Source organism: Sturnus vulgaris, chromosome 2 (genome assembly GCF_052056855.1).
Source record: "Sturnus vulgaris isolate bStuVul1 chromosome 2, bStuVul1.hap1, whole genome shotgun sequence".
In the NCBI taxonomy this organism is placed as follows: Eukaryota; Metazoa; Chordata; class Aves; order Passeriformes; family Sturnidae; genus Sturnus; species Sturnus vulgaris.
The window spans coordinates 99,411,658-99,436,538 of record NC_142244.1 but is presented as its reverse complement, the minus strand read 5'-3'; the positions used below and the strand labels follow the sequence as shown (position 1 = coordinate 99,436,538).

Here is a 24,881-nt window from a genome sequence, read left to right as displayed (position 1 = left end):
ACCTCAGTATGCAGGCACTGGCCATCATCTCCTACAGAAAAAAGTGGCAGGTACATCCTTCCATCCCCTAGGGAGACTGATGTTACAAATTCTGGCGAGTTCTTTCAGAGGACAATTTATTTTAAAAGTCTTCTGAAAAAATAAGCTTTATTCCATAGTCACACAATTAATCCCCTTCTGCTAGCCAGATTTGCACATGTAAACTTGCTTGATGGCTGCGGACCATCATTGTACCTGAAGATATAAAGGATACAGTAACAGGCTGCACAAAGTTTATTTGGGGGAAAAAAATTGTAAATGATTAATTATGTTGTACCCTTAAGGATCGGCACAGCAGAACAAAGATAAACAAACTTTCTTTTTACACACTGGCCTATGTGCCACAATCATGTTTTCCTTAGGTTCACTGACCCATCACACTAAACAACAACTATACATTTTTATTGATTCTGTTCTATAACAGAGCAGACTGATTGCACCACAGCATCCTTACCAACTAACTGATCCCCATCCTGCATGTGTAAAATGAAAGGCTTTTCACAGGTCAAAGCAGGACGCATTTACAGTTGTAAAGGAAAAGCTGGAAGTCCTATAGATTTACAGAAATACTCAAACTTCAGGAAGGAGGTTGGCTAAAGGGCAAGAAGGTCTCATTTTATCCAAGCAGACATATTTGGATTTTAAGAAGAAATACAGTTAAGACAACATATGACAGAATTATAAATTACAATTCCAATAGCTCAACTGTGTGAACCTGCTGGTCTGATTAAAACTTTCTCAGCCAGACTGATATATTCTATTAAAAAACTACTGCACTTCATATAAAGGTAAGAGTAGAGATTACTCACAGTTGCTAAATGCCTTCAATAAAAGTAAGCTAAACCCAGCATGATGCCTTGCTTATTAACATTAACACGCATGCCTCTGTGTGCATGTGCATACTCAGTCCAGAGAAAGGCAGACTGACTTAATGGCTCGCTTCTCTAACAGTGTTTCAGAAAGAGACTAAAAACCACAGAGCTATTGCCATGTTAATGGGGATGCAGACCTGACAAATACTATTCTGGGTGACTTATTTGGAAAAATAGAGAAGTAAAACTCGAGTGGGAAAAAAATAACTTTTTTCCTTAAATTTCCAGCACCAAGTCCATCCTCACTCTATATAAGAGAAGAATAAATTGCAAAGGGAAGATACTATTGAATCTGCTGTCTAAAAAACAATGATAATTAATTACATTGATACAGTGGTAAGAGATGAGGAAAACTAAGTATTTTCTTAATTTTTAAAAAAAAGAAAATCTGAGCCTCAAAATACAGTTAACTAGTATAATTTTAGATTTGCTTTAAAAAGCCTCTTTTCAGTCTTAATCTGCAATCAGATACTGCTAAGCTGTCCTGCTAGACTGCAGCCAAAACAGCAAACAAGCTCATCTTACTTTCACTTCAAAGACAGCAAAAAACTGCAAAGACTGCTGGGTATGGCAGTACATCTGCTGGAAAACAGCTATAAACAGTCACATAATTGCTATGAAAGCTTTTCCAGAAGACTAGTTGAAATTTTAAAAATATCCTTGAAAGTACTAGGATTATTACAGGGCTTATGTGACATATCGGATCCAAAGATGAACAAAGGTGGGCGATCAGACAAATGCCATGCACAAGAGTTCAGCCTACAGAAGAAAAGGGACTTTGCAGTCAAGGGTCAAGATCCCTCTCATTCAAAGCTTTATTCTCAAGTGTAAACTGCCTCTCTAAGACAGTACAACCAAGTAAACAACGGGGAATCATTACTCCAGTTGCTGTTAGGTTACAGTATAGAAGGAAAAGGAGCCCACACACAACATCACACGCTGGGTATTAATAATGCAGACATGCTCATAAAGCTATGACACTGGATGCACAATCCCAATAGTATCAAGTCTATGTAGTACTAAACAAATGCTCACTAGTAACTATTCTTGAAAGAGAAAACTATGTCCCAGGTTCAAAGGAAACCCCTGCACATCACAATCTGAGCTTCCAGAAGGCTTTGCCTCCTTACTGAAAATTAAAACATCAGCTAAAAATTTTGTATTAAAAGACAGAATAGGTCAAGAGCTAACCCCTCACTTATCCCCAGAATGAGAAAACACAGATTCAGGGTGCAAAGTTTTCAAGCTTTCACCAGGAATACACATATCAGTTTCACTTAAGTTTTTCAAATAATTTTTTTCATTCATTTTAATAGCCAAAGTTGTGGGAAGTAACCTGCTCATCACCAAGAGCAACACCACAGAAACACCAGCACCACAGCAGCATCTGCAATCAAGCCAGTTAATGAAGGTGCTCATCCCTGTCTCTCCTCCACCAGACTGGCTGCCAAGGCAGATTTCATTCCCCTCCAAGCCTCCTCCGTCTGTCTACAGGCATACGGCTTTTCACTACATACACCAAAAAATGAGGTTGAAAACCTGAATGATCAATATGCCTGTCCCTTTGAGATCTTCTGGGAAACACTTGGGATGCTTTTGCCTAGACGCACTTTCCTGCATTATTAAAATATATATTACCGTATTTAATTTAGGAACGCTTATTCAACACAGACTGTTGTGTCCTAAGGCAGAAATTTCTAAATAGTATACATGTTTTTGAAATCCCTTAAGTCGTTTAAATGAAAGTAACAGCCACAAGAGAGCGCTACCGGCAAAGGATTCAGTCACAAGGAGAAATCAGACTTCAAGACATTCAGAGTAATAAAAAAAAAATAAGGATTGTGGTTAGGCAGTCTTATTTGCACATCTAAAAGGTGACCTCAGACATTTAGTTGCTATAGCTGTGATCTTCAAAAGTCAGAAAATATTCTGGATGTCTCCATTTTTGAAGGTGGAAATCAAGATAAAACATTTATTGTTTCTCTTTGTTTCAAAGGGAGATTAGTCAGCAGTTTTTGGATTTTTTGCACCTTTAAAATTACCCACTCCAACACCTGAAATTAACAGCTTTTCTAATATGACCCATTTTTTTCCTGAATGTTTGCAGTTGACTAAAACTCAATGCAATGAGTTAAAACAACAAAACTGAGGCTTTGTTGTTGTTTATGATCTCTATGCACTAAGTATCTGAATACCTTGTAGTCCCCTCTTATCTTTTCAAGAAAAGTGCCAACAAATTATAACAACAAAGTCTGTTTTTCTGGAGCAGCAAATGGAATTGCAGCACTTTTGTCCATGCAAAACAGGAGTTCCTGTTTTTGCAATTTCAGCTTCTAGTATCTTATCATAAAAGGAAACGACTTCCAAAAAGTATCCCCAAAAAAGAAGTGACTTAGAACTTAAAAACAATAAAATGAAAATATAAACACATGCTTAACTTATGGACTTCTAGGGGGAATGAGAGGATCTAAAAGAGAAAAGCAATAATGAAAACAATCTATTAATATTCAGATATTCTTAGAATGGCAAACTGAACCAGTACTTTGACAGACAAGTTATTGACAGAATTCTTTTACATGGGTATCTGTAGAAATCCCTAAAATTTCAGCAAAGCAGCATATTCTACCTTAAATGCCGATTCTCACATGCCAAAATTCACACAAAGGTCTACACAATCGCCTTTTGCCTTGCTGTCAACCACAGCAAGACCTATAAGGCCTGTAGCACTGCTCTTTGATTTCTCCTCCCATGTATCAGGTAACCAGTTGGTCTGACCTCCCATTTGACAGTCATCTGCACCTGAAAAATGGAGCAAACAGCAACACCACACTGTAGCCAACAGAGCCTCTTTTAAAGAAGCCATGCTGGAAGGAGTATGACCTTGTCACAGCACAACAGCTCCTTCCTATCCCATACTCTAATAAATTGAATTTTACATAAAAAGAAACTAAAGAGACCTGCAAAATGCTCTGCTTCTATCTGTGAAAATAAATAAATGCAAATAAATTATCAACTCTAGCGCCCTTAAAGACTTCAGTCATTAACTTGAAGAAATCAGGATTTCACCATCGCAGTTTGCTCAGGTTTTCCTTGTTCCTCATCCCAACTGTACAGGCTTGAGCAGGATGGAACAGCAATTTCATTTATAAATAAGATATGCACTGCCAACAAAGAGGTATTAATCTATATGAGGGATAACATCATAAATCTTCCTGCCTTCTAAATTCACAATAGACTACCATGATAAAGCTCTCATATTCTGGAACTGTTTTTCCTTGTTCTGCCTTGGGGAACTAGACAGACACATCAGGATGTCTGAGATAAAAGTGTTGCCCTTGGGATTTATGGTATATTATATAAGCTATATACATACTTTTCCCTTGTCCTTACTTTTTGCACATTCTGCTACCTTTTGATGGCTAGATAGCATTAAACTCCTGATGTCACCCTCTTACCTCAGTTTTTACCATGATTTATCAGAATTCCTCAGAAGGATAATAAAACATTTTTAATGAGTATTTATCATTAGGAAACATCTAAAATTGAATGAATTGATTCTGACAGGATTCATTTTTCACATATCTTGGCAATTATCATGTCATGTAAAGTGCTAAAGAAATTAACCTTTAAGGTAAACTAAAAGAAGCATTATTCACCACTAACACTGAAGAAAAACAGCCTCTCACAGGGCTAATGCTAACAGCAGCAGCAGGAATCAAAACGGGATTTTAGGCTGTCTTACCATGGTTCAGGTGAAGCAGCAGGAAGCAGAGCAGCCTTCAGACACATTTTCCCCTGCCATCTGTGCCCAGGATGGGCAGGGTGAATGCCAGAGCAGCACACAGCTGCCTGCACCAGCCCAAAACACTGCCTTCAGCAAGAAGGAACTTGCCACATCCTTAAGGCACACAGCCACAGAAATCCTGGTGCTGCTTGTGGCCAAAAACAACGGGTGTGTTTTGCCTCCCAGCCACTCACCACAATAAGCTTACCTTTCCATAGCCATTCCAAATGACTTGAGCTTCCTCAGAAACCACATTCCAAATACTGGTCTTTCTACTCAGGTGTGGTGTTTTCCCACACCAATTTCAGCTGTAATTTACCTCACCACGTCCAAGGTGACTCAAAAACAGGAGTGGGGAAAGGGAATTCCTCTTGTTCCAGGGCATTTCAGGAGACAGCTTAGCCCTACTTTGTCTTGATCTTGGTTAAAACACTATAGCCACGATGCAAATTATGGAGCCTCCACGAAGAACTGAGCTGCAAGTTGGTATGGTTCAGGTTTTACCTGAGAAAGCTATTTTGCTCTGACATGACCTATACCAGATCAGTTCCCATCCCCCAGAGTGCTTTCTTCTCCACCAGATGCCAACCCTGGTTCAGCTGCCTACCTGCTGCCAAGGCTGCTCCGTGAGCCAGATCAAAGAACTGACTCTGGTTTTGAGAGTAATCCAGCAGAAATTTCCTCAAACTTCGGCTTTTGTCATTCTGTCCTTCCTCTGCACTCAGCATGAAGCACAAGGGCTGTTTAACTCAACAATGTGGTAGCTGTGACTCTGTGCCAGACTTTGTTTTGCCAGGTGATCCAGTATTATGCAGATTCAGTAGAATCAGCCATAAATTACCCTGGTTTTCTTGTGTAAGAGATAAGATGCAAATTTCTTCAGTTATTCAGTAACTGAGTCTACAACACGCTTGCATTCCTGCCCTTCTCTGAAGTGGTCACATTTCTGAAGTTAAGGGTTGGATTCAGAAAATATTTTAAAACTTCTTTATAATCTTTTCAAATTGGAAGGTGTTACATGTAGTTACTCGAGCAAGTAGAGCATAAAATCTCTACACTCAATATAGTAGATGCTTGATGCTCAAACGTGTAAGAAGTGCCAAGTTCTCCAACTTGTCTATCATTTAATCCTCAGCATCTGAAATATGTAACCTAAAATAAAATTTCCACAAGGAGAAAACTGCAACACACTGAAATAGGAGTATTATTCCTTCTCTCCTGAAATTGGACATGTGCATTTCAACATCCTTGACTAGAGTTAAAAACTCAACATTCATAAGTGCTTAAAAGCAATCCCAAACAATTAATTATTTCAAAACATATACATACACAGAAGCATGCATTCAACATGCAAAGATCATCTCTGACATAAAAAGATTATTCACTTGGTCTTTAATGGATGGGTTTATAATTCTGTTTCAGTCAGGAGTCTGAAGATATCTACAGTATTATCAAATATATAAAAAATTATCTGTGTGTGCATGGAAAAGTATTATGTGAAATGAGTAAGTTTTCAGATCCCCAAAGTTTAGAAGGCTCACTTGTTTTCCTCTCTCTCACCCAAGGCGCTATATATTAGCATTTCCAGCACCTACACTGAAATTCACAAGTGAAAGGCAGTTTTCAGAATAACTCCGATGTACCACCTTGTAAAAAGCTATGGTTAGATCCTGTAAGTACTTGTATACTTTTTTTATCTTCAGTCATGTGAGCGCTCTTATTAAATTGGATGAGACTACTCATGCTCAAAATTAACCATTTTGACAAGTTCATGCATGATTGAAGGAAAAAAATCCACTACTAAAACCCAGTCATGACTCACAGGTTCTTACTGTTTGATGGATATCCCATTCCACAAAAAGGCCATGTTGCCCAGTTTTGGCACTTACTTAAAAAAACTGAATAGCACTGCCACAAGCAACCTTTTGAATAAGAATATTCAACTTACAGAATATTCCTTTTACCTACAAGGAAATGTCTATGGCCTCCCTAGTAGCTCAAACATTGCCCTAACAGAGTTGCCTTGGTAAAATATTGTGACATCTGTTGTAATTTTAGCTGTTATTTAAACTTTACAGGGCAGATTTTTTAGATTTGAAAAGAAATAAATTATGGAAGTTGCCATAAAATGAAAACATATCAGTCATGACATATGTATTTGAGAGAATCCTGGCAACTGTGTAAGACAAACATACAAAATTGTTCTTTGAAATCAGGGACAATACACCACCAGCTGGAGGAACTAAAGCTTAGAATCACCTCAAGCATCTGTTAGTGTGTCATTAACATCATGACTCAAATCATGCTCATCCAATTAAGAAGCAGGTGAGGTGAGCAGAAAATTAAGAAATAAAAGTGCTTTTTAGATGTACACCCCACCAAAAAGACATGGGAAACATCCTGGGTGGTATTGCTAGGGTTACAACAAAGGGAATGTGGATTCACACTGTTAATATATTGATTAAGTGACTGTGATGCAACCAGGGAAAATGGTCGTCATCAGGGTTTTTCTAAGGTATACTTTTCTGAAAATGTAAGATGGAAGTGTGTGTTCCTCCTTTTCTCATGTCCATTCCCGTTCCATCAGTAGTGCAGGATCACACAGCTGAAGAGCACAGCGGAGGCCCAGCCAGCCCTCTGTTTGCCCATGGAGAAGGTGGGAAGCAAACCAGAGGAGGAGGGGACCTCCACGTGGGCTGGCCTACTCTGTGAGTCCCCACTGAGCCTATGTGTAGAGGGTGGTTTATTTGGCAGATGCTCCATTAAACACTCCTTCACAGAAAGATCCTGCTGGGATTACTAGGCACTCCTTAAAGCATAGGACACCCAACCCAAGGTTCTCCCGAGCTGGGCCTGTAGGTACTATGCAGTTCACATGATGCACCATGCTTGTGCCTATCTGGTTCCTGGCACCCCACTGTGAGCCCTGGTAGCTCACTGGCAGCAGCAAAGGAGAAAAAGAGGTGCCCTAGCCTGGTCATGCTTGTCACATATCCTGAAACACGTGGCTGACTCCCTCTCCATCACCAGATCTGGCTGGGAGCAGTAGCAGTGTACGTGTCCATACCTGGCCATCCATCCTGCTCAGAGCAAAAGAGGGGGCCCATAGCAATGTACTAACCCACTTCAAGTGAATTTGTAAAGCGGGAGTTTAAAAGAGTTCAGCCTTCCACAACTGCAGTCCCACAGAAATGTTCACGCCTTGAACTTGAAAGCTGGGTGCATCTGTTGCAAATACCCACTCCCAAAGATCTGCAGATCACATCCTGTTCCACAGCTGCCAGTTCCAAGAAATATGGGTGGAAAGGGGCTATTACACCTGCCCGCTTCTTACAGAAATGGTACATGTATGTAGATATACATTATATATTATGCATTTCCAAAGTCTGGTTGAAAATACAGGAATTAAAAAAAAAATAAAATCCGTTCCTGGTCAATTAAGGCCAAAGTCAATCTTTAAAAAGCAGAAATTATGGCTACTGGGTAACAAGAGAGAAACCACTGCTATTTGTTTTGCCATAAGAAACTCTGGTTCCAGAAGAAATGAAATCTAATTGAAAGACAAAAGAGATTTCACTTGTAATCAACAGTGGTTCTCCACAAGTGCATTTAGTTTATTGAACAATGCTTAACCATGGACAAAATAGTATACTATATGTTTAAAAGTGGAAAAATACATGTAATTTTGCAGGTTGCTTCCTATACCATTTTGGTATCTAAGAAGCTAGAAGTATCAAGGCCAGAAACAGGTAAGAGACAGAATTCACAGTCTTCCATCCACATAATTGTACAGAAAAAAAAACCCCTCAATTTTCCAAGTCATCTCATGAATTGATATTCTAAAGTTTCACAGAGTATTTCTACAGCCACAAGGAGCCATGAAGTACACAGGTCATAAATAGGTTAGATGAGATCTCCTCGCTAAGTTACACAAAACCCATTGCAGAAAAGTCACTGCTGGTGCTCAGCAGGTTTCTGCTCAGACTGTGACAAATTTCAGTGATTTCCCATCTGAACGCTGGAAATGACTGTCAAGACTTTTATTCACAGATTTCTGCTCAGGTCCCAGGTGTCTGAAACAGTGCTGTACAGTCTTGGAGCCCTCAAGAGATCAATTAAAAATTCCGTCTGTACTTTAATTAAAAGTTAGCTGTCTTCATGAAGTGCCATGCAAATACAGATAACCCTAACTTTCCATGTCTACATCGTTATAGCACCAGTATCTTGAAAGTCACTTCCCTTGTTAGGATTTTGCACAGTAATGTCAGTATTCATACTACACTTCTGATGCCAAGTGTGTTTGCTCCCACTCTCTCTCTTCTTTAACAAGGGACTTCCTCAGCACTGCAAAAAGAGCTTGCACTTTGGCAACATGAAGGCACAACACCAAAATGCTACAGAAAAGAAAATAATCCAACAAGTCCTCATATGTAAACAATGTGGCCAAATTCCAAAACTTTAGAGCTTGCTCTCAGGCACTGGCAGTACCTGCAGAGTTGGCCAAGGTAAGCAAAGTCCAGCTTCCCATCACTAGCAGACCCTGTGGAAAAGAGGCTGCTCCATCCCTCACTCACCCATTTTAACTGCTGCTAACAGACAACTCCAGCAGCCGAGAGGACAACCCATGTAACTTCTTAGGGTGACTGCTAGAGGTAAAAATGTCACCCTGCCTTTAATAAATCACACATGAAAGCCTCACCTATGTGCCAATTTTCAACAGTTTAACGTGTCTCATGAATGCATAGTGAAAAATTATGACGGATTTGTGATATATGCTTATGTCTAGCATGTGCAAAAGAATGAAGATGGTATGTAATAAGTAGAAAGGAATTGGAAGTTAGAAGTATATGCAAAATAATTATAGTACACGGAATATGGCAATCACCTCAACATCAACATTCAGTATAGACACTCAGACAAATTTCATTTGTATGTAGATGTGTACACCACTTCCAAACAAAAGAAATTCACCTGTAATTCCTGTAAGAAATGTCGTAAATACAGTTTGCTTGTCATTTTCCTAGGAAAGGAATCTACTCAAGAAATTACTCAGTAAAACACGTGGAAGAACTAGCATGAAATTAAGTTGTATTGTTTCTACAAATTCACTTGAGTAAATAACATGAAGCCTCCTGAGTCCTATTTTAATCCAGGACCAAAAGTACACTGCACTTGTTCTACCATCAATATATGTAAGCTACTTAAACATCCCGTTTGTTGTTGAGCCAGTTGCACAGTCCTGATTTGGTTTAGACCACAACTATGCAATGTTTCCAGAAATACAGTAAAATATGTATGCTGATAGCCAACACATTTATGCTGAGTATTTGGTACTGCAGACAGTTTTATTAGAAACCAGTGTTATCTTCCCTGTGTGAGTCAAGAATCATATTCTTTAAAAATAGAGGGTAAATATAATTTTTTGGAAGCCAGCTACCACTGCAAAACAATATGAATCTCTTAAGCAACCTTTGCCACAGACACAAAGTAATTGTTGTGAATGAAACACATTACTCTTACTAAAACATATTCCCTTGGTCTTCGCTGCAGGTACATTAGACTTCTAAACAGACAATAGCTTGTCCTACTGTTTCCTACATACAGTGAGATCAACATATCAGGATCTGTGATCTGTGGCTGTGGCTCTACTGCTTTGAGAAGAAATTTCACAGAGATACACTTCTCAGCAGTGACAAATAAAATGTGATTTTCCTCAATTAATCATACTGACATTATAGCAAGGAAAGTTCTCTACTTTCCAGAAGAGTTTTGTTAAGAAGCAATTTTTTCATAACATAATAGATTTTTTAAGTTTGCTTTTCACTTCTGGATCAGTATACAAATAGATAAGACAAATGACCCCAAGGAAAAATGTTTTCCATATAAAATCTAGATCTTGGCTATGCACATTAACTCTCACACACAGCAAGAACAACTTGATTAAAACAAAGATTCTCTTAAGCTTCAGGATTGAGCTGAACTTCAAATCTTCTGTCTATTTTGTGCTCCAGATTATCACACTGAGACCCACAGAGAATAAAATGTTAAACCAATGCTACAGAGAGACATCACAGTGCTAGACAAAGGACACAAGGCAAGCAGACAAAAAGATGCTAAGATGACTTACAGATCAATACTAATCTTATACATAACTCAATGAAAGGGAATCGTGGGACTATTCCCAGTCTCCCCAGGGAACAGTAAGTGTGTATCTGAAGACTGAAATAGTCTGAAAATGCTAAAACAGCCATTCCAAGATTGCTGCAATTGATTAAAATGCAGACTACCTCTGAAAGTGGTGGTCCTACCCAGCTGAAAACCTACTTACTCAAGTAATTTTGTAGTCAGATCAGTTCCCTGATCCGATTCAATACAGACCTGCAGGAGTGCTCACACAAAGACAAAACAACTGGTTTGCTTAAACACATGGCTGTTTAAAGTACTCATAAAAATTCAGCCTAAGATTTAGGGCAAACAAAACAAAACTCTGTTGCTCAAACCATAACTTCTGAAAGAAAGCATCCAACAAGGCTTTTACAAAAACCTGCATCTTTTGAACTTCCAACAGGGAAAGTTATTTCAGCACAGCAACAGCAGTGCATGAGAACACGCTGGTCAAGAATAAAATGAGACTGGAAGTTAAAAGGTTTCTGACTGTCAAAAGACTGATGTCCTAAGGCAATTTTCCAAGAGAAAGAGCAAAGTTGAAAAACCAAGACAAAAGCCCCAGCTAGTTTCATTCAGTAAGTTTTATGAAATTTTATCTAATATTATGCAGGCTTGTCAATGACCCAAAGGGCTATTGCCTCGTTTGGAAGCTATAGAAGTTCTTAATGAATTTCAGACAAGAATGTTTTCTCTAACAACAGTCACTGTTTCAGCCTCTTGGCTAGAACAGCTATCTTGTTTTTGACCATTGCACACATGCTAAGGAAGGGAAAAGGGGAAGGATGATAAAGGACTGATGAAAATCCATCAGTTTTGCTCCAAAGTGCCCAAGGGCATGTACAGCAATGGGGCACTACTGCCTGCAGGGAATTGCCACAAATCCTCAACAGCAAATCAGCACTTGATTAGCTGTAACAAAGTTCTCCAAAATCACATGTGTGAAATGAATCATAGAATCATCAAGGCTGGAAGAGACCTTTAAAAGATCCAGTCCAACTGTCCACCTAGCACTACCACTATGGTTTAGGGGTAACCTCTAAACCACAAAAACCTAACACCCAGCACCAGATGTTGGGTGCCTCCAATACGTACAGGAATAATGACTCCTCCACCTCCCTGAGCAACCTATTCCAATGCCTAATCACCCTAATGTGAAAATTTTCCTAATATCTAATCTGATTTTCCCATCTTAAGGCCATTTCCTCTTCTCCTCTCACTGCTGTCACAGTAGAAGAGAATGGCTCCCACCTCACTGCAACCTCCTTTCAGATGGTAGTAGAGAGCAATGTGGTATGAGTGACAAGAATGACAGCTGTGTCTCTCATGAAGGTATTTCTGCACCAAACCTGCCATTTCCAAAGATAGATGAGAATTCACATATTATGAGCAAATTGCTGTCATAAAATTGAAAAGCGCCAAGAGAAGGAATCTTTCTACTTGGTCTGAAGCTTTTCCTTGTAATTAAGACTTGCTGTCTTGGCAGATTCTTCAGTGTCTATAAAACTTCTCAACCCTGAAATTCTCCCTTTCTCTGACAGGAACAACTGATGTAACCTCTCCTAACAAGTGCTTTTACTGGAATAGCCAGCGCAAGTTGGAACTGCTGAACATCAACATGATTTATGGTAGTTGTGAATGTCTTTTATTTTGCATTTATTAGCTTCAACGCTACAAAAATTTGGTGAGAGCTTCTGGAAGTAGCTATTGTTGAGGATATAAACTACCAGCTGTAAAAGAGCTCCAGGTTCCCATAATTTCTTCTATCAAAAATACTTTCTAAAACCAAAGGTGAAAAGCACGCTTTTGTACCTCTCAATATCAGTGCCATTTCACAAAAGACTGTCCTCATTTGAGACAGCCTCAAACGGTCATTATATTTATGGACTAGATCATCATGCCTGTCAAGCTCAGATTCTTAGCATTTTCTGTGTGGCATCAAAATTCTTTTTTGATTCTAACAAATTCTCACATGAAAGACTGGCTGGTATAATTTGATAAAAGTAATTAACTAGAAAGTTCTGATACACCAGAGTAGGAAATTACCAACAAAAGATCATGTTGTTCAGATTTCTTGGTTGGAGTTTTTTTCAGATTTAGCCTACTTTAAATTGGTTCACTTCTGTCAAAAATATTTTATGAAAATTATTTTTAACTCAAGTTAGTAAAAGTAGCATGAACTTAAAAGTCACAAGTAAAAACGACAAAAAGTTTTCATATCAAAAATGTGTTCTGTTTGATAAACCACTTTTCCCCTTCATTAATAACTAACTGAAAGTACTCCTTATGCAAACCACTTATGAAATGCTTGAGACTTCAAATACTTTCAGAGTGGGGAAATGCTGCTCCAAAAACTTCCCATGTAACCTGCTCCTCACAGCACAGCCGGCCTGCATGGCATATGCACTAAAGATGATTGCCTGTGTCTGCACACCAAAGGCAGGGAAGCAGGGCTGACGGCCTGCTTTGGGCACTGCACTTCAGGAGGACAGAGGCAGTGTCCTGACTCATCACATCATAACACCACTCACGGAATATATTGCCTCAGGTTTTGCTCTGATCAACAGGCTTCCTCTCTCCACATCTTCCATAAACGGTCTGTGTTTAAGGAGGAGTTTAACACCACATAATAAGCACATTAATAACACTGAATGAAAGTCATTAACTTGCCAAGTCTTGGCAAATTTAGTTGCTCAGTAGCTTATAGGCTGAAAAGCATTTGGTGTTCCAGCTAACGACACAACTCACCTTTTCACTACAAGCTTCAGCGTCTTGTGTGAACCTTTCACCAGACAGATTGCTTCTTGTCGGAAGCCAGACAGGCCCACATCATTGATGCCAACAATTTCATCCCCAGCCAGTAACTTGTCCACAGCTGCAGCTTTGCTCCCATCTTCTATCTGGGGGGGGAAAAAAAAAAAAAAAAAAAAAAGTATGTAACAAATGGTAAAATTACAAAGATTGCATAGTGCCACCTTTAAAATAAGCTAATGAGCTTTCAATACTAGTTTCAACAAAAATTAATACAATAACTGTTTAACATAATTAAGAAGACACATTAAAAATAACTATAAAGAAATAGTAATTATACAGAGACAATTAGACTAGGAAAGAAATAAAAGAGAGGACATCTCCTGAGAAAGCTTGAGGGAAATTTGGGAATATAAGGAAGAACTTCTTTGCTGGACATGTACTGGAACAGGTTGCCCAGAGAGATTGTAGAGTCTCCCTTCACTGGAGATATTCAAGAACTGTCTGGATGCAAATCTGTGCACTAGGATGACCTTGCTTGAGCAGGGAGGTTGGACCAGATGATCCACTGTGGTCCCTCTTCCAACTTGTTCCATTCTGATTCTGTAAAAAGCATCTGTCATCTTGACCTCTGTTAAATACCGAACATTTAATCATACTTGCAAATAGAGCTTTGGGCAGGCATCTAAAAATCTGGTTTTCTAGAGAAGGCAGCCAAAAATATTAACCATTTTATCAATAATATTAACACACAGGCAACTCCAAAGATCTGGCATGCAGTGAAAGCCCAAAATACTGCTTAACAGGCTGGTCTAGAAAATGAAGGCATCTTCATCATGAACATAACATTTAGGAAAATACCTGAAAATTTACCATCCAGCATTAACAGCTCTGGCTTAAAAACAGTGATGTTAAGGGAAATTCACTGAAAGATTATTTTGCTGCCACAGGCATCTCTTGAACGCGTTTTTATACAACTGTTCATAACATGTGGCAAAAACACAAGATAAATTACAGATTCAGGCTTTTGCAATTCCCACCCAACTAAGTTAAAAAACTCCACATTAAAAGTTACCCATTTTCAAAATTTAAAACATATCTCAAAGGCTTGATCAGACAGACTAACAAGTACCAACAGTTTGAATTGATTTCAAACTATGATTACAAGCATGTTATGAGGCTATGCAAGGAGAAAATTAGAAGGCCCAAACCCCAGCTAGAAATTAATCTGGCTACTGCTGCAAAAGACAATAAAAATATTTTCATAAATACATAAACAAGCAATGGAGGGCTAAGGAAAATCTTTATCCTTCACTGGATGTGTGGAGACCATTCCTTTAAAAGACAGGGCACTTAGGTGCATGGTTTAATGGTAGACTGGGCAGAACTAGGTTAACAGCTGCATCCTATGATCCTAAAGCTATTTTCCAAATAAACAAGTCTATGATTCTAAGTATAGCTGTAGGTATTGAACACTTTGCAATTCAATCTCTTGGCTTTCTAGTTTCTTCCTCTCTCCTTTGCTGTCAGCACACACTCTGGCTTCTGAGTTGCTTGGCTTCACAATCAATTTAATTTTATTACTCCCTCGCTTGCTCATAATACATATCCCACATCTTCCTATACATTTGGCATTTTATCTTCAAAGACTTTCATTTATGTCTTCATTATATTTTACATTGAGTACAGTATCTCCAAGTCCCACATTATTAAATGCCAGAAAATTTACAAAGAGCAATTCCTTGTAATCACCCCAACTGCAGACAGGTTCATAAAGAACTGCCATCTTCTGAGGCACTAAAGTCAATCAGCAATGAGATAAATCCAGAGGAAAGTAACTTCATGAATTCTGAAGCTCACAGTACAGGTTTTAGAAAGAGTCCAGCAACAAAAATATAAATTAAATAACCTAATCAAAAAAGCAATATTTCTTGATGAAAGTACTTTATGATGATCTCATAGAGCACTCAATCTCATTGCAGGCACATAAAAGGTCTCTTTATGTAAGTTCATGATAGATGAAGTTCTAGTTCTTAGAAATCTTTAGGCCTGCAAACCTAAGTGAAAAAGAATACTATGAAAAATGCTTAGTCTTACATCCCATTCTATAACATTTATTATTAATAGTAATCAAGGAACTTTATTTATAGAACTTCTTATCTTAAAAAAACCCAGATAATTAAAGACAGAGCAAGTTTCTACATCCCCATACATCTAGTTTTCAAGTTATGACCTGTCCTCTGACCTGCTCACATATCCTCTGAGCATCAAGAATTTACCACAATACGAAATCTTCATTTAGGTTGGAAACAAGGGAGGAGCAGTGGAAATTGCTTAGATGTAAGTAAAGATTACAGTTCAGAGATGTCACATGTAGAGCATCTGCCATATAAGGGACACTGAAATCAGGCTGAGCAGAACAAGAGAACAGGCAGCCTGGGACATTTATCTGAAGCCCAAGTAGGTTAGATAAGTGGCACAAAAAACATCAAGCAAAGTCAGAGCTAAATCACTAGAATTGCTGGAGGAAGGTCAAGGTGGGGGGTGGGTGTTGGGATGAGGGACACAGGGCAGGGGTAGAGAAGGAAAGTATCTTGGAGGACACTCTAAATTCCAAACGTAGATGTCAAACCATTTGCAGCCCTTATGCCCCAAGCAAGGCACCCAAACATAATGACAAGGCTGAGACACCCCTGGGCCCCCACACTTCGACAGAATCTTTTTTTGTCTGTAAAAAAAAAGAGGGGGGCACAAAAATCTGTCTCCTAGGGTTTGAAGGAATGTTCATTGTTCTCAGTAAGCTTGTTTGTTTTTTCTTCAGGCTGGCAATGCACTGACAGCAGGGAGTATTCAGTTACCCCCTCTGAGTTTTAATTTCATCAGGAAAACTACACATTCCACACAAAGCAAGCTTTCCAAAGAGACTCTGGCTCTCCAAAACAACATTAATCAAAAGAACCTCAAAAGTATTTAAAAAATCGAAACCTAAACACAAAGCTGAAGCCATCCTCATGAAAACTTCAAGTGGCTTTAGGATCTCGTCTTCAGATAACCTACAGCTAGTGAGAATAAAAACTACACATCCACAGTAGAAGTCTTTTCAAATTGAATAAATTTAAACATAAACCTTTCATACTCAGATCCCCACATGGCTGTACAGATATGATTCTACTTGACAATACACTTTTAAGTGGAAATGAGATTATTAGACAAGAAAAGTCCTTCCTTTAATCATAACAACTGAAAACATTAAGCTTCACACACATATAAAGAAACACAGCCAAAAATATCCACAAGGAAAAGGCCTCTTCAAATATACTGCTATATTAACCTGCCTTTTTTGTGCAAAACTGGGCAATACACTCCAGCTTCTATTTCAGGTTTTCTTCTGTTTTATTAGTTTTAACACTTATTGTCTTTATTTATTAACTCATTGAGTAACTTTTCATCTCATAAGGCCTAAACTAGAAGTGTAAATACCAACCAAAATACATAAACATTTTAGAACTAGCAAATACACTCAAAAAATATCATTATTTGTCCCACCTCAACCACAAATGTATTTCTCTCACCATCTTCAGAGTCAGCTGTGCTTATGCTGTGTTCAGGATTTAAGCCCAACTTTTAGGACTCAAGTCTGTATTACCTGTCTACCTAGCATCAATTTCTTTTAGGATTTCAGGTGTCCAGAAAAACTAGGTCAATAGCTGAAAATAAAGCCTTATGCAAAGGGAGGTTTTAAGATGAAGTCTTTCAAGAACAGTCAGGAAGAAAAGATCTGCCTCAGTCACTGTCAGCTGTCAGATACGACTGGACATAACCCAGTGGGAACTGAACTCCCATAAGCACACACATCCTAGCATTATTATAGCAATAGCACAAAACAAAAGTCATACAAGAAAACCACTCAACACCTCATTTTCTTATAAAAAATAGGCATAAGTCTTCAACAAACATACATAGTTACACAGTTTATCTTGAATGAGCAAGGGTTCTAGAACTTCTGTCAAACCATGCTTTTGTTATGTACTAAAAAATCATACCCTCACACTATGCTAAATTAAAAGTGTAAACATGTTGACTTCCTATCCTTCGCAGTGATGCTGGTATGCTACCAAAGAAAGTGTTTTCAAAAGGAGATGAAAAGGATGTTTGTTGACCAAAGGCATCTGCTTAGATAGTCTCCATCTCTCACCCTGCTGTCCCTGATGACCTCCCCATAGCCAAGAGCAAAAGCAAACTTTGGGATCTGTGCAGCAGGGAGGATTGCGAGTGCAATTTCACCATCATAACAGTATCTACATTAATTGCCACATCCTGCCAAATTTATTTTTGCCTGTATCACATCCAAAAAACATGAAGAAACACTGATTCAAAATGTAGATATAAGGATTTTTTAAAATTACTGAAAAACAACACATACATAAATCTAGTATGTGAAATTCTTCTTGTAAAAATAAGATAGAGCCTTGAAACATGGAGAAAATGTCTAACAGCTAGATACACAAACATATTCAAAGGATACTTACAAGTCAGTATTCCCCTTGTTGGTAATAAAAAGAAAGGGGAAAATAATGGCCTATCTTTCCAGCTTTGAATTGCTGCAGTGTTGATGGGGAGCACCAATTCTAGCACGAGACCCCTTCACTTCTGTGTTTATCAGGTCTGATGCTTTACTTAAAATACCCACATTCCTCTATAGGCACCTGTATAAACAAGCAGGAGACAGGTTGGGGAAATGCTGAGTCATATGAGAGATCTAGTTTTGTTTACAAAACCAACAGTTTCTTGTCTGTGCTCTCTTTGGACCGGGTGGGAGACGGGATGGAAACCCAAACCCACAGACAAACACAGGAAAAAACAGCACCACTTATCAGCACTCTGCTATCAGCTGTGATAAACTATTTTATCATAATTCATTTCTTGTGCAGCCAAGAAATGTTTCCGCAGTTATTTGTATTATGAGTATCTAATACAGTTTTTCCACAAACCTAAAAATCTTCTAGATCTTCAGAACAAATAAAATGTGGGAAGTGTCAATTATTTTGATTTACCAACAGTTCAAAGGAGAAAAGCCTCTACAGTTCAAGCCTGGTAATTGAATAACTTTAAGGAATGAACAGAAAAGTAACAGATCTGACCTAACTCCAGCTATACCTTGTGCAAATGCATTCTTGAGTGGCAAAGACTGCATTTACCAGGAACACTCATGGCTCAAACTGAGCCATGGCTCAAACTGAGCAGGATAAAAGAGGGGTACAAACTCCAACAGGACCTAACTGGCCCAAAGACAATGGGTGGGTGTGTGTGTATATGTAAGGCATCACACACAGGCATGCATACACTAAAGGCTAATGCATTTGACTTTACATTCCTATACATCTTTCCCACTCTGCATTGACTTTGAGACTGTTGAAAGGACACCTGGCAGGAAAGAAACTCCTGCTCTATTTTACAGATGAGCTCAGAAGTGTGTATGGAAACAAGGCCTAAAACAGTGCAGCATGGTGCAACAAAGCAAGGAATTCCACACAAACCTTCACATTAATGGAGCATACCTGTAACCCTGAACCACCTCTTCCCACAGACTGCAGATTAAATAATCAGCATTAATTACTCAACATGAACTTTAAACACCACCATATCAAAAAAACTTAATGATGGGCTACCAGCTTGCAAACTCTGTGCTTATGCAATACTATCCAATATTATTAACTTGGCAATTGCTGCACTTTGATCAGGTAGGTGGGTGTCTGCTGCATTTGGTGACACTCTGACTTAGCACAGAGGCCAGAACTTTCCTTTTGCCTGGTATCATAAATTCAGACCCCACAGCTATTGTCCATATGTGCTCTCTCTGAGATTATCTTTAAACATTACAGCAAACAACATTAAATTTTAGGAATGCTTAGTCCAGGGCAATGTATTTCTTTAACAGCAATTTCCTTCTTCCCTAGGCCCGAGGGAAACAGTTCACAGTCACTGTCACAAAACCACTAAACAGGCAGAGAAATCCCCCTCTCCCAGCTGCTCTTTCAAAGTGTCACCCATTGTGCTGCACAGATCTTGAGCTGGCAGAAACCCTCCCTTCTGTCAACAAGTGATTCTTAAAAATCAAAATGGAAACATTTTTTAAAAGGGTAGAGTTCAGTAACACAACACAGTCTATCACAGCCTTTTCTAATTGCTTGTTATTTAGTGTATTTAAATATTTGCATATTTATCCAGAAATATTTTCCTTTCTTTGTTGTTTTTTGCTTGGAAAAAAGCATAATATTTTGAAAAGTTGGTATAATTCTTTAAGTATTTATTCAGTTTTTATAATGGTGTCCATGCCACTGTTTTGACAAAGGGCTGCTGTCACTTCCACTAGAGCAGGCCATTTTTGTAGGGGATTTATTACAGCTGTAAAAATTGACTCCAGGCTGAAATCTAACTGCAGAGTTCCTCATGCCAGAAACGTTTAAGAAGTATGGTAACACATCTGCCACTTCCCTCTTTAACAATTCATACATAAACTGATTAATATTTTAGTTCAACCTACATTCAAAATAATACCTACCATAAGCCTGTGAGAAAATCTTTCCAATTACAAATCATCAGTTACTGCTTCTAAAGAGGTTACTGTTATTATATCTGTTCCTTTAAATCACAAGGTTGTTATGGACTGAAGATAATTAAAGTACTTGAACTTAAAAATTTTATGAAACTTTCCCCCAAGAAACTAATAACAATTTCCAGATGAAAAGTATCAGGAAGAGAAACTTCATGTAGATTTGTAGGTTTTAAAAAAACTGAACAACAGATCTTTATTTTTAAAGTATTTTTTTCAAAGTGATTCCATTGTTTCAGCAACAAAAGTTGGAAACTTTCCACCACTGAACAATTCTACTAGAAATAAATTCATATTAATTTTAAAAACCCTACAAGAAACCAGAGCCCACGAACCCCCCAAAACCCTTGATGTTTGTAAAGCACAGAGCTAATGCATTAAAAAAATGGGGCTGCTGAGTGTCAATAACTTAGCTGGTTTTTTGCTATCAGTACCTAAGCTTTACTAATTACATTTTACAGCTTCTAATTAATATTTCCACATACACCAGAGCAGCACATCTGCATGTATTCCACAGACAAACATTTTAGTCTTTGGAAATCTTTCTATGCAAGAGCCCCTCAAGGGCAGCACGAGACCCTCATGGAAGCTTCCAAGCTCTAACAGTCCCTAAGTTGGCACCCATGCCAGAGCAAAGCCAGAACAGACCCAGTCTATCTGAAGTAAGAATAAAGCCAAGACAAGAGTGGAAAAGACTGAAGTGAGTGAAGATTCTGGAAGCAGGGGTGATGGCAGAAGCCTCTTCGTTAGTGTTGATCCTGAAACTAAACAACTCCAGCGCCACCCCTCCCTCACACCAAAGTAACACTTGCAAAACCTAGCTTAAATTTTGATTTTTTTTTCCTAGCACATCAATATCTAAACACCTTCCTACTGCTGTTTCCCACAGCATTCATTCAGACAATCTGTACACAATTTATTCAAAAATCACTGAGAAATAACTCTCATTTACTTTTAGCCATGAGTTTGGGTTTGCTTTATAGAAGCTAATTGCACATCCAGCCTATAGGAACCCATCTATGGTCACAGACACCTTACACTGTTTTTAAACATATTCTTTTTTTTTCTTTCCAAATGACAAAAGAATCTATATAAGAATGGAGCAATTGTGCTATGAAAAGAAATAGCCAGCCGACCAAAAGAGAACTGCTTTCTCTATGTGCAGTTTACTCATTGTAACAAACGTCCTAGCAGAGAAGTTTAATAGGGTTGGATTATCCTTATTTACTTGTCCAAGTTTACTTATAGATGACAATATATATCAGCTGTTTATGTATGCAATCTGTGCAGTTAACATTAAGCATTTTTATAGGTCTACATTTTTGTACTTTCAGCTATTACGAGCAATGATAAGAATGGTTTATAGAGAGGTTATGCCTAGAAACAACTTGCATTTTATCTATTCAACATGATAACAGGAACAGACTTCCAAGAGGAAAAATATGACCTGACAAAGTAATCTTTCTGATCATAAGGTTCAAAGTTTTTTACTTTGCAACTATCATACACTTTCAACAATGCTGGTTTATCTTTCTGCCTTCCTGTCTGTCCCAGAAAAATAATGTCATCGTTTGCCAATGTGCCCTTGACAAAAACAGACCGAATGCAATCCAACAGCCTACAAAACCACTGCATAATTAGTGAAAGGGTAGGAGTTAGTGCAAAATCATATTTAAAAAAACCCTGAATGTGTCTGTATGATCGTGTAGATAGGACTGTGAATTAATTAAAAAATGAAAAGACCACTTTCATCAACTTGCAGTTTGTTTGTGGACTTAACATATCTGAGAGATAGATATGGCAACAGTATACTTACCAAAAATAAATTTAAACTATTTCATTCAGTCTATCCGTCTAAATGTGACCTTTTACAAAAATTTAAGTTGCATCTATGCCTATGTCTACAGATTGCTGTGGCTTCAAATAAAAAAAAAAGAAAAAGCTACTTTTAGACACAGGTAGCACTGATTAAGACCTAGCAACAGAAAAAAAAAAAACCAAACCCATTGCTTCACTACTGCCTGTTAGTTTCAAAATGCACTGTGATGGGTCTGCCAAAACCCACAGGAATTTTACAGTGTGTTAGGTTTCCATTTTAAATGCTTTCTCTTGAACAGCCCATTTTTAACAGAATTCTTATCTTCACTAACTCATACCATTATTTGGTTTCAAGCACAGCTGCTGTTTGAGATGCTCCATTTTTGTTATAGCACAAATGCTCACTTCTGAGACAGTGATAAAGTATAACACTTCCCAATAATTCTTGTAATCATATTCCTGAAAATGTAATTATATCCCAAAAGAAGAAGTTATTTGTAACAGTTACTGCAGTTGTATTTAAGAACCCACCACTATGCAGTGGAGTGAACAGAACGTAACATTACACATCTAAAGAAAAATCTAGTCAACAACGAGAATGACCTGCTCTCTAATAACTGATACAATTTCTTCACTTTGCAAAATTATTCAACTTAAAAGAAAAAAGAGGCTCAGTAAGGTGCTGAATTTTAAAGCATGTCTTTGTTGATTGCCTCACTCACTCCTCTGGAAAGAAAACAAACAAAAGACTTCAAAAGAAGGGTCAGGCTCCTCCTAAAATTTGAGTGCTTTAAACTTTAACAACAGAATTTGTTCTTTACATTAACTTTTGATCTCTCTTCAGAATTGATATGCATATTCACAGAGTATCCAAATTACACACTGAAGCCATCCTTTGCCACCATCTTCCTCAACAATTCAAATATTTAAAGCCAAGTTCAAACAAGAAGACACATTTATCCCTTCCTCTTCCACTCCAGTGCTAAAATAGTCAACGAAACCTAAAGTTGTCTTGATTCACTTTATGTAACGTATACAACCCAGTTTACTCTAAGTATGTAGTACTTCAAACTGAACAGATGCAGATATCTGCTCCCACTGTATGAAAACCACATTTCTCCTGTGCACTCTGCACATCATTTCAATTCTTCATTCTTTGAGCAACAAAAACTCGGAAGCAAGTAGAATGACCCTCAAGAAAAAAAAAAAAAGCATACTATTATAGAAACAAAAAAGGTCTGGGTAACCTTGCCCTTAGTTTGTCTTCTGTTCTTGTTCATTACGGCCTCAGTAAAGGAAGAGAGCTTCCCTCACTCCACTGTGACCCAGAAGCCAAACATAAAAAGAGGAAGAAGCAAACACTAAATACAGCATTGAATACATTTTTCTAGGGCAGGAACTACAATGTAATTGCTCCTAAAATCACCAAACAATTCACAAAACAAGTTGCAAAGGACTGTATGGCAGTTTCTACTTGCTGAAGTCCATTTTTGCCAGCTTGCAGTATCTGAGCTGCCTGGCACGGTCAGCCTGGGGGTTGCTTTTCTGGAGACAGACTGCTAATACCATCAACGTAAATCTCTCATGATGCTCCAGTAATAAAAAGAGCATGTCAATAAAAAAAGCACCAGTGTTTAATGTATTTTATTGACAAGATGGAACTCATCTACCTTCCTAAGGCACATACTTGGCTGAGCAGGGCACGAAACATTCATGCAGTTAAGAGTTAAGCACCAATATCTTAAGTCTGTTCTGAGCTGGGAACCTGAAAAAAGCAAAATTCAGTTCTGTGGAGAGGAAATAATCTGTAGCAATTTACACCCCAGGCATCAATCACATTATGGCATCCCTGCCCTTTTCCCCCAGCCATCAGTACTCTGTTACCATATATTTCAGATCTAACAAAAAACCAAAACCAACTGAGCAAAGCCAATAACAACAATAATAAAATAAAAAAAAAATGCTAGCAAACCCTCCTCCCTGAGCAAACCCAAAATTTTCTTTAAAATAAATTTTCCTTTATTCTAAACAAGTCTAGATGATCTTAATTTCAAATTCATAATTTTGTGTAGTTTATCCTATATACCATTGCTTAAAATCTCATTACTTTATATCTCACAGAACATTAGAAGAAATTCCTTCCTCATGAAAAATTTACCATAGTAATAAGATAAGCAATCATTTTTGGCATCTCTGTATCCAGCCACCTTTTCCCTATTTCAGAGGCTTAATGATAAATAATTAACCAATTAAGAGAATTATACTGGGTCAATGACAAAGGTTATTTTTTCTTAAGAAATTATACGATTGTGCTGTGAATTATCAATTAATGCACTAAAATCACCATGGATTGTAAATTTACACAAATAGAAGCTTCAAAAAGCTGCATGGATTTAACTTAATTATAATGTAGTACTCAAGAATTCTTGAAGGGGTTTTTTTTGTTTTTTTTTTTAATATTCGGAAGTTAGAGTATGCTTACTACTCTAAATGGACATTTTCCAAATTGGCTTCATTTTGCAGGCCTTTTTTTCATAAGCTGTATTGTATTACACATGTTACTGGCCTAATTTAGCTCTAGGAGCAGGAACATTACTTCAAAGACTTAAAAAATAAAGACATATCAAAACATTATTCCCACAATTAGCTGCTTTTCCAGATTAAAAAAAAAAAAGTGTATTTAATTAGGATAAATCTACTCCGTTTGACAAACATCTGTATTTCTGTTTGGCAAAAGTATCTGTCATCTGTGCAGATGCACTTATTGAAAGACACATTCTGCTCAGGCAGCACAATTCACAACTTCACTGCGCAGCACTCACTCAAGTATGAGTGGAAT

General features: G+C 37.9%; 1 protein-coding gene across 2 annotated transcripts in view; it reads right to left on the bottom strand.

Moving 5' to 3' along the window:
* The window catches only part of SHROOM2 (shroom family member 2), a 117,855-nt gene that overhangs the window by 57,217 nt on the left and 35,757 nt on the right, over positions 1–24,881 (bottom strand). For both annotated transcript variants that reach the window (XM_014882428.2, XM_014882429.2), the window contains exon 2: positions 13,609–13,760. In XM_014882428.2, coding sequence (XP_014737914.2) covers positions 13,609–13,760 — 152 coding nt within the window. The remainder of the gene's footprint in view (positions 1–13,608; positions 13,761–24,881) is intronic.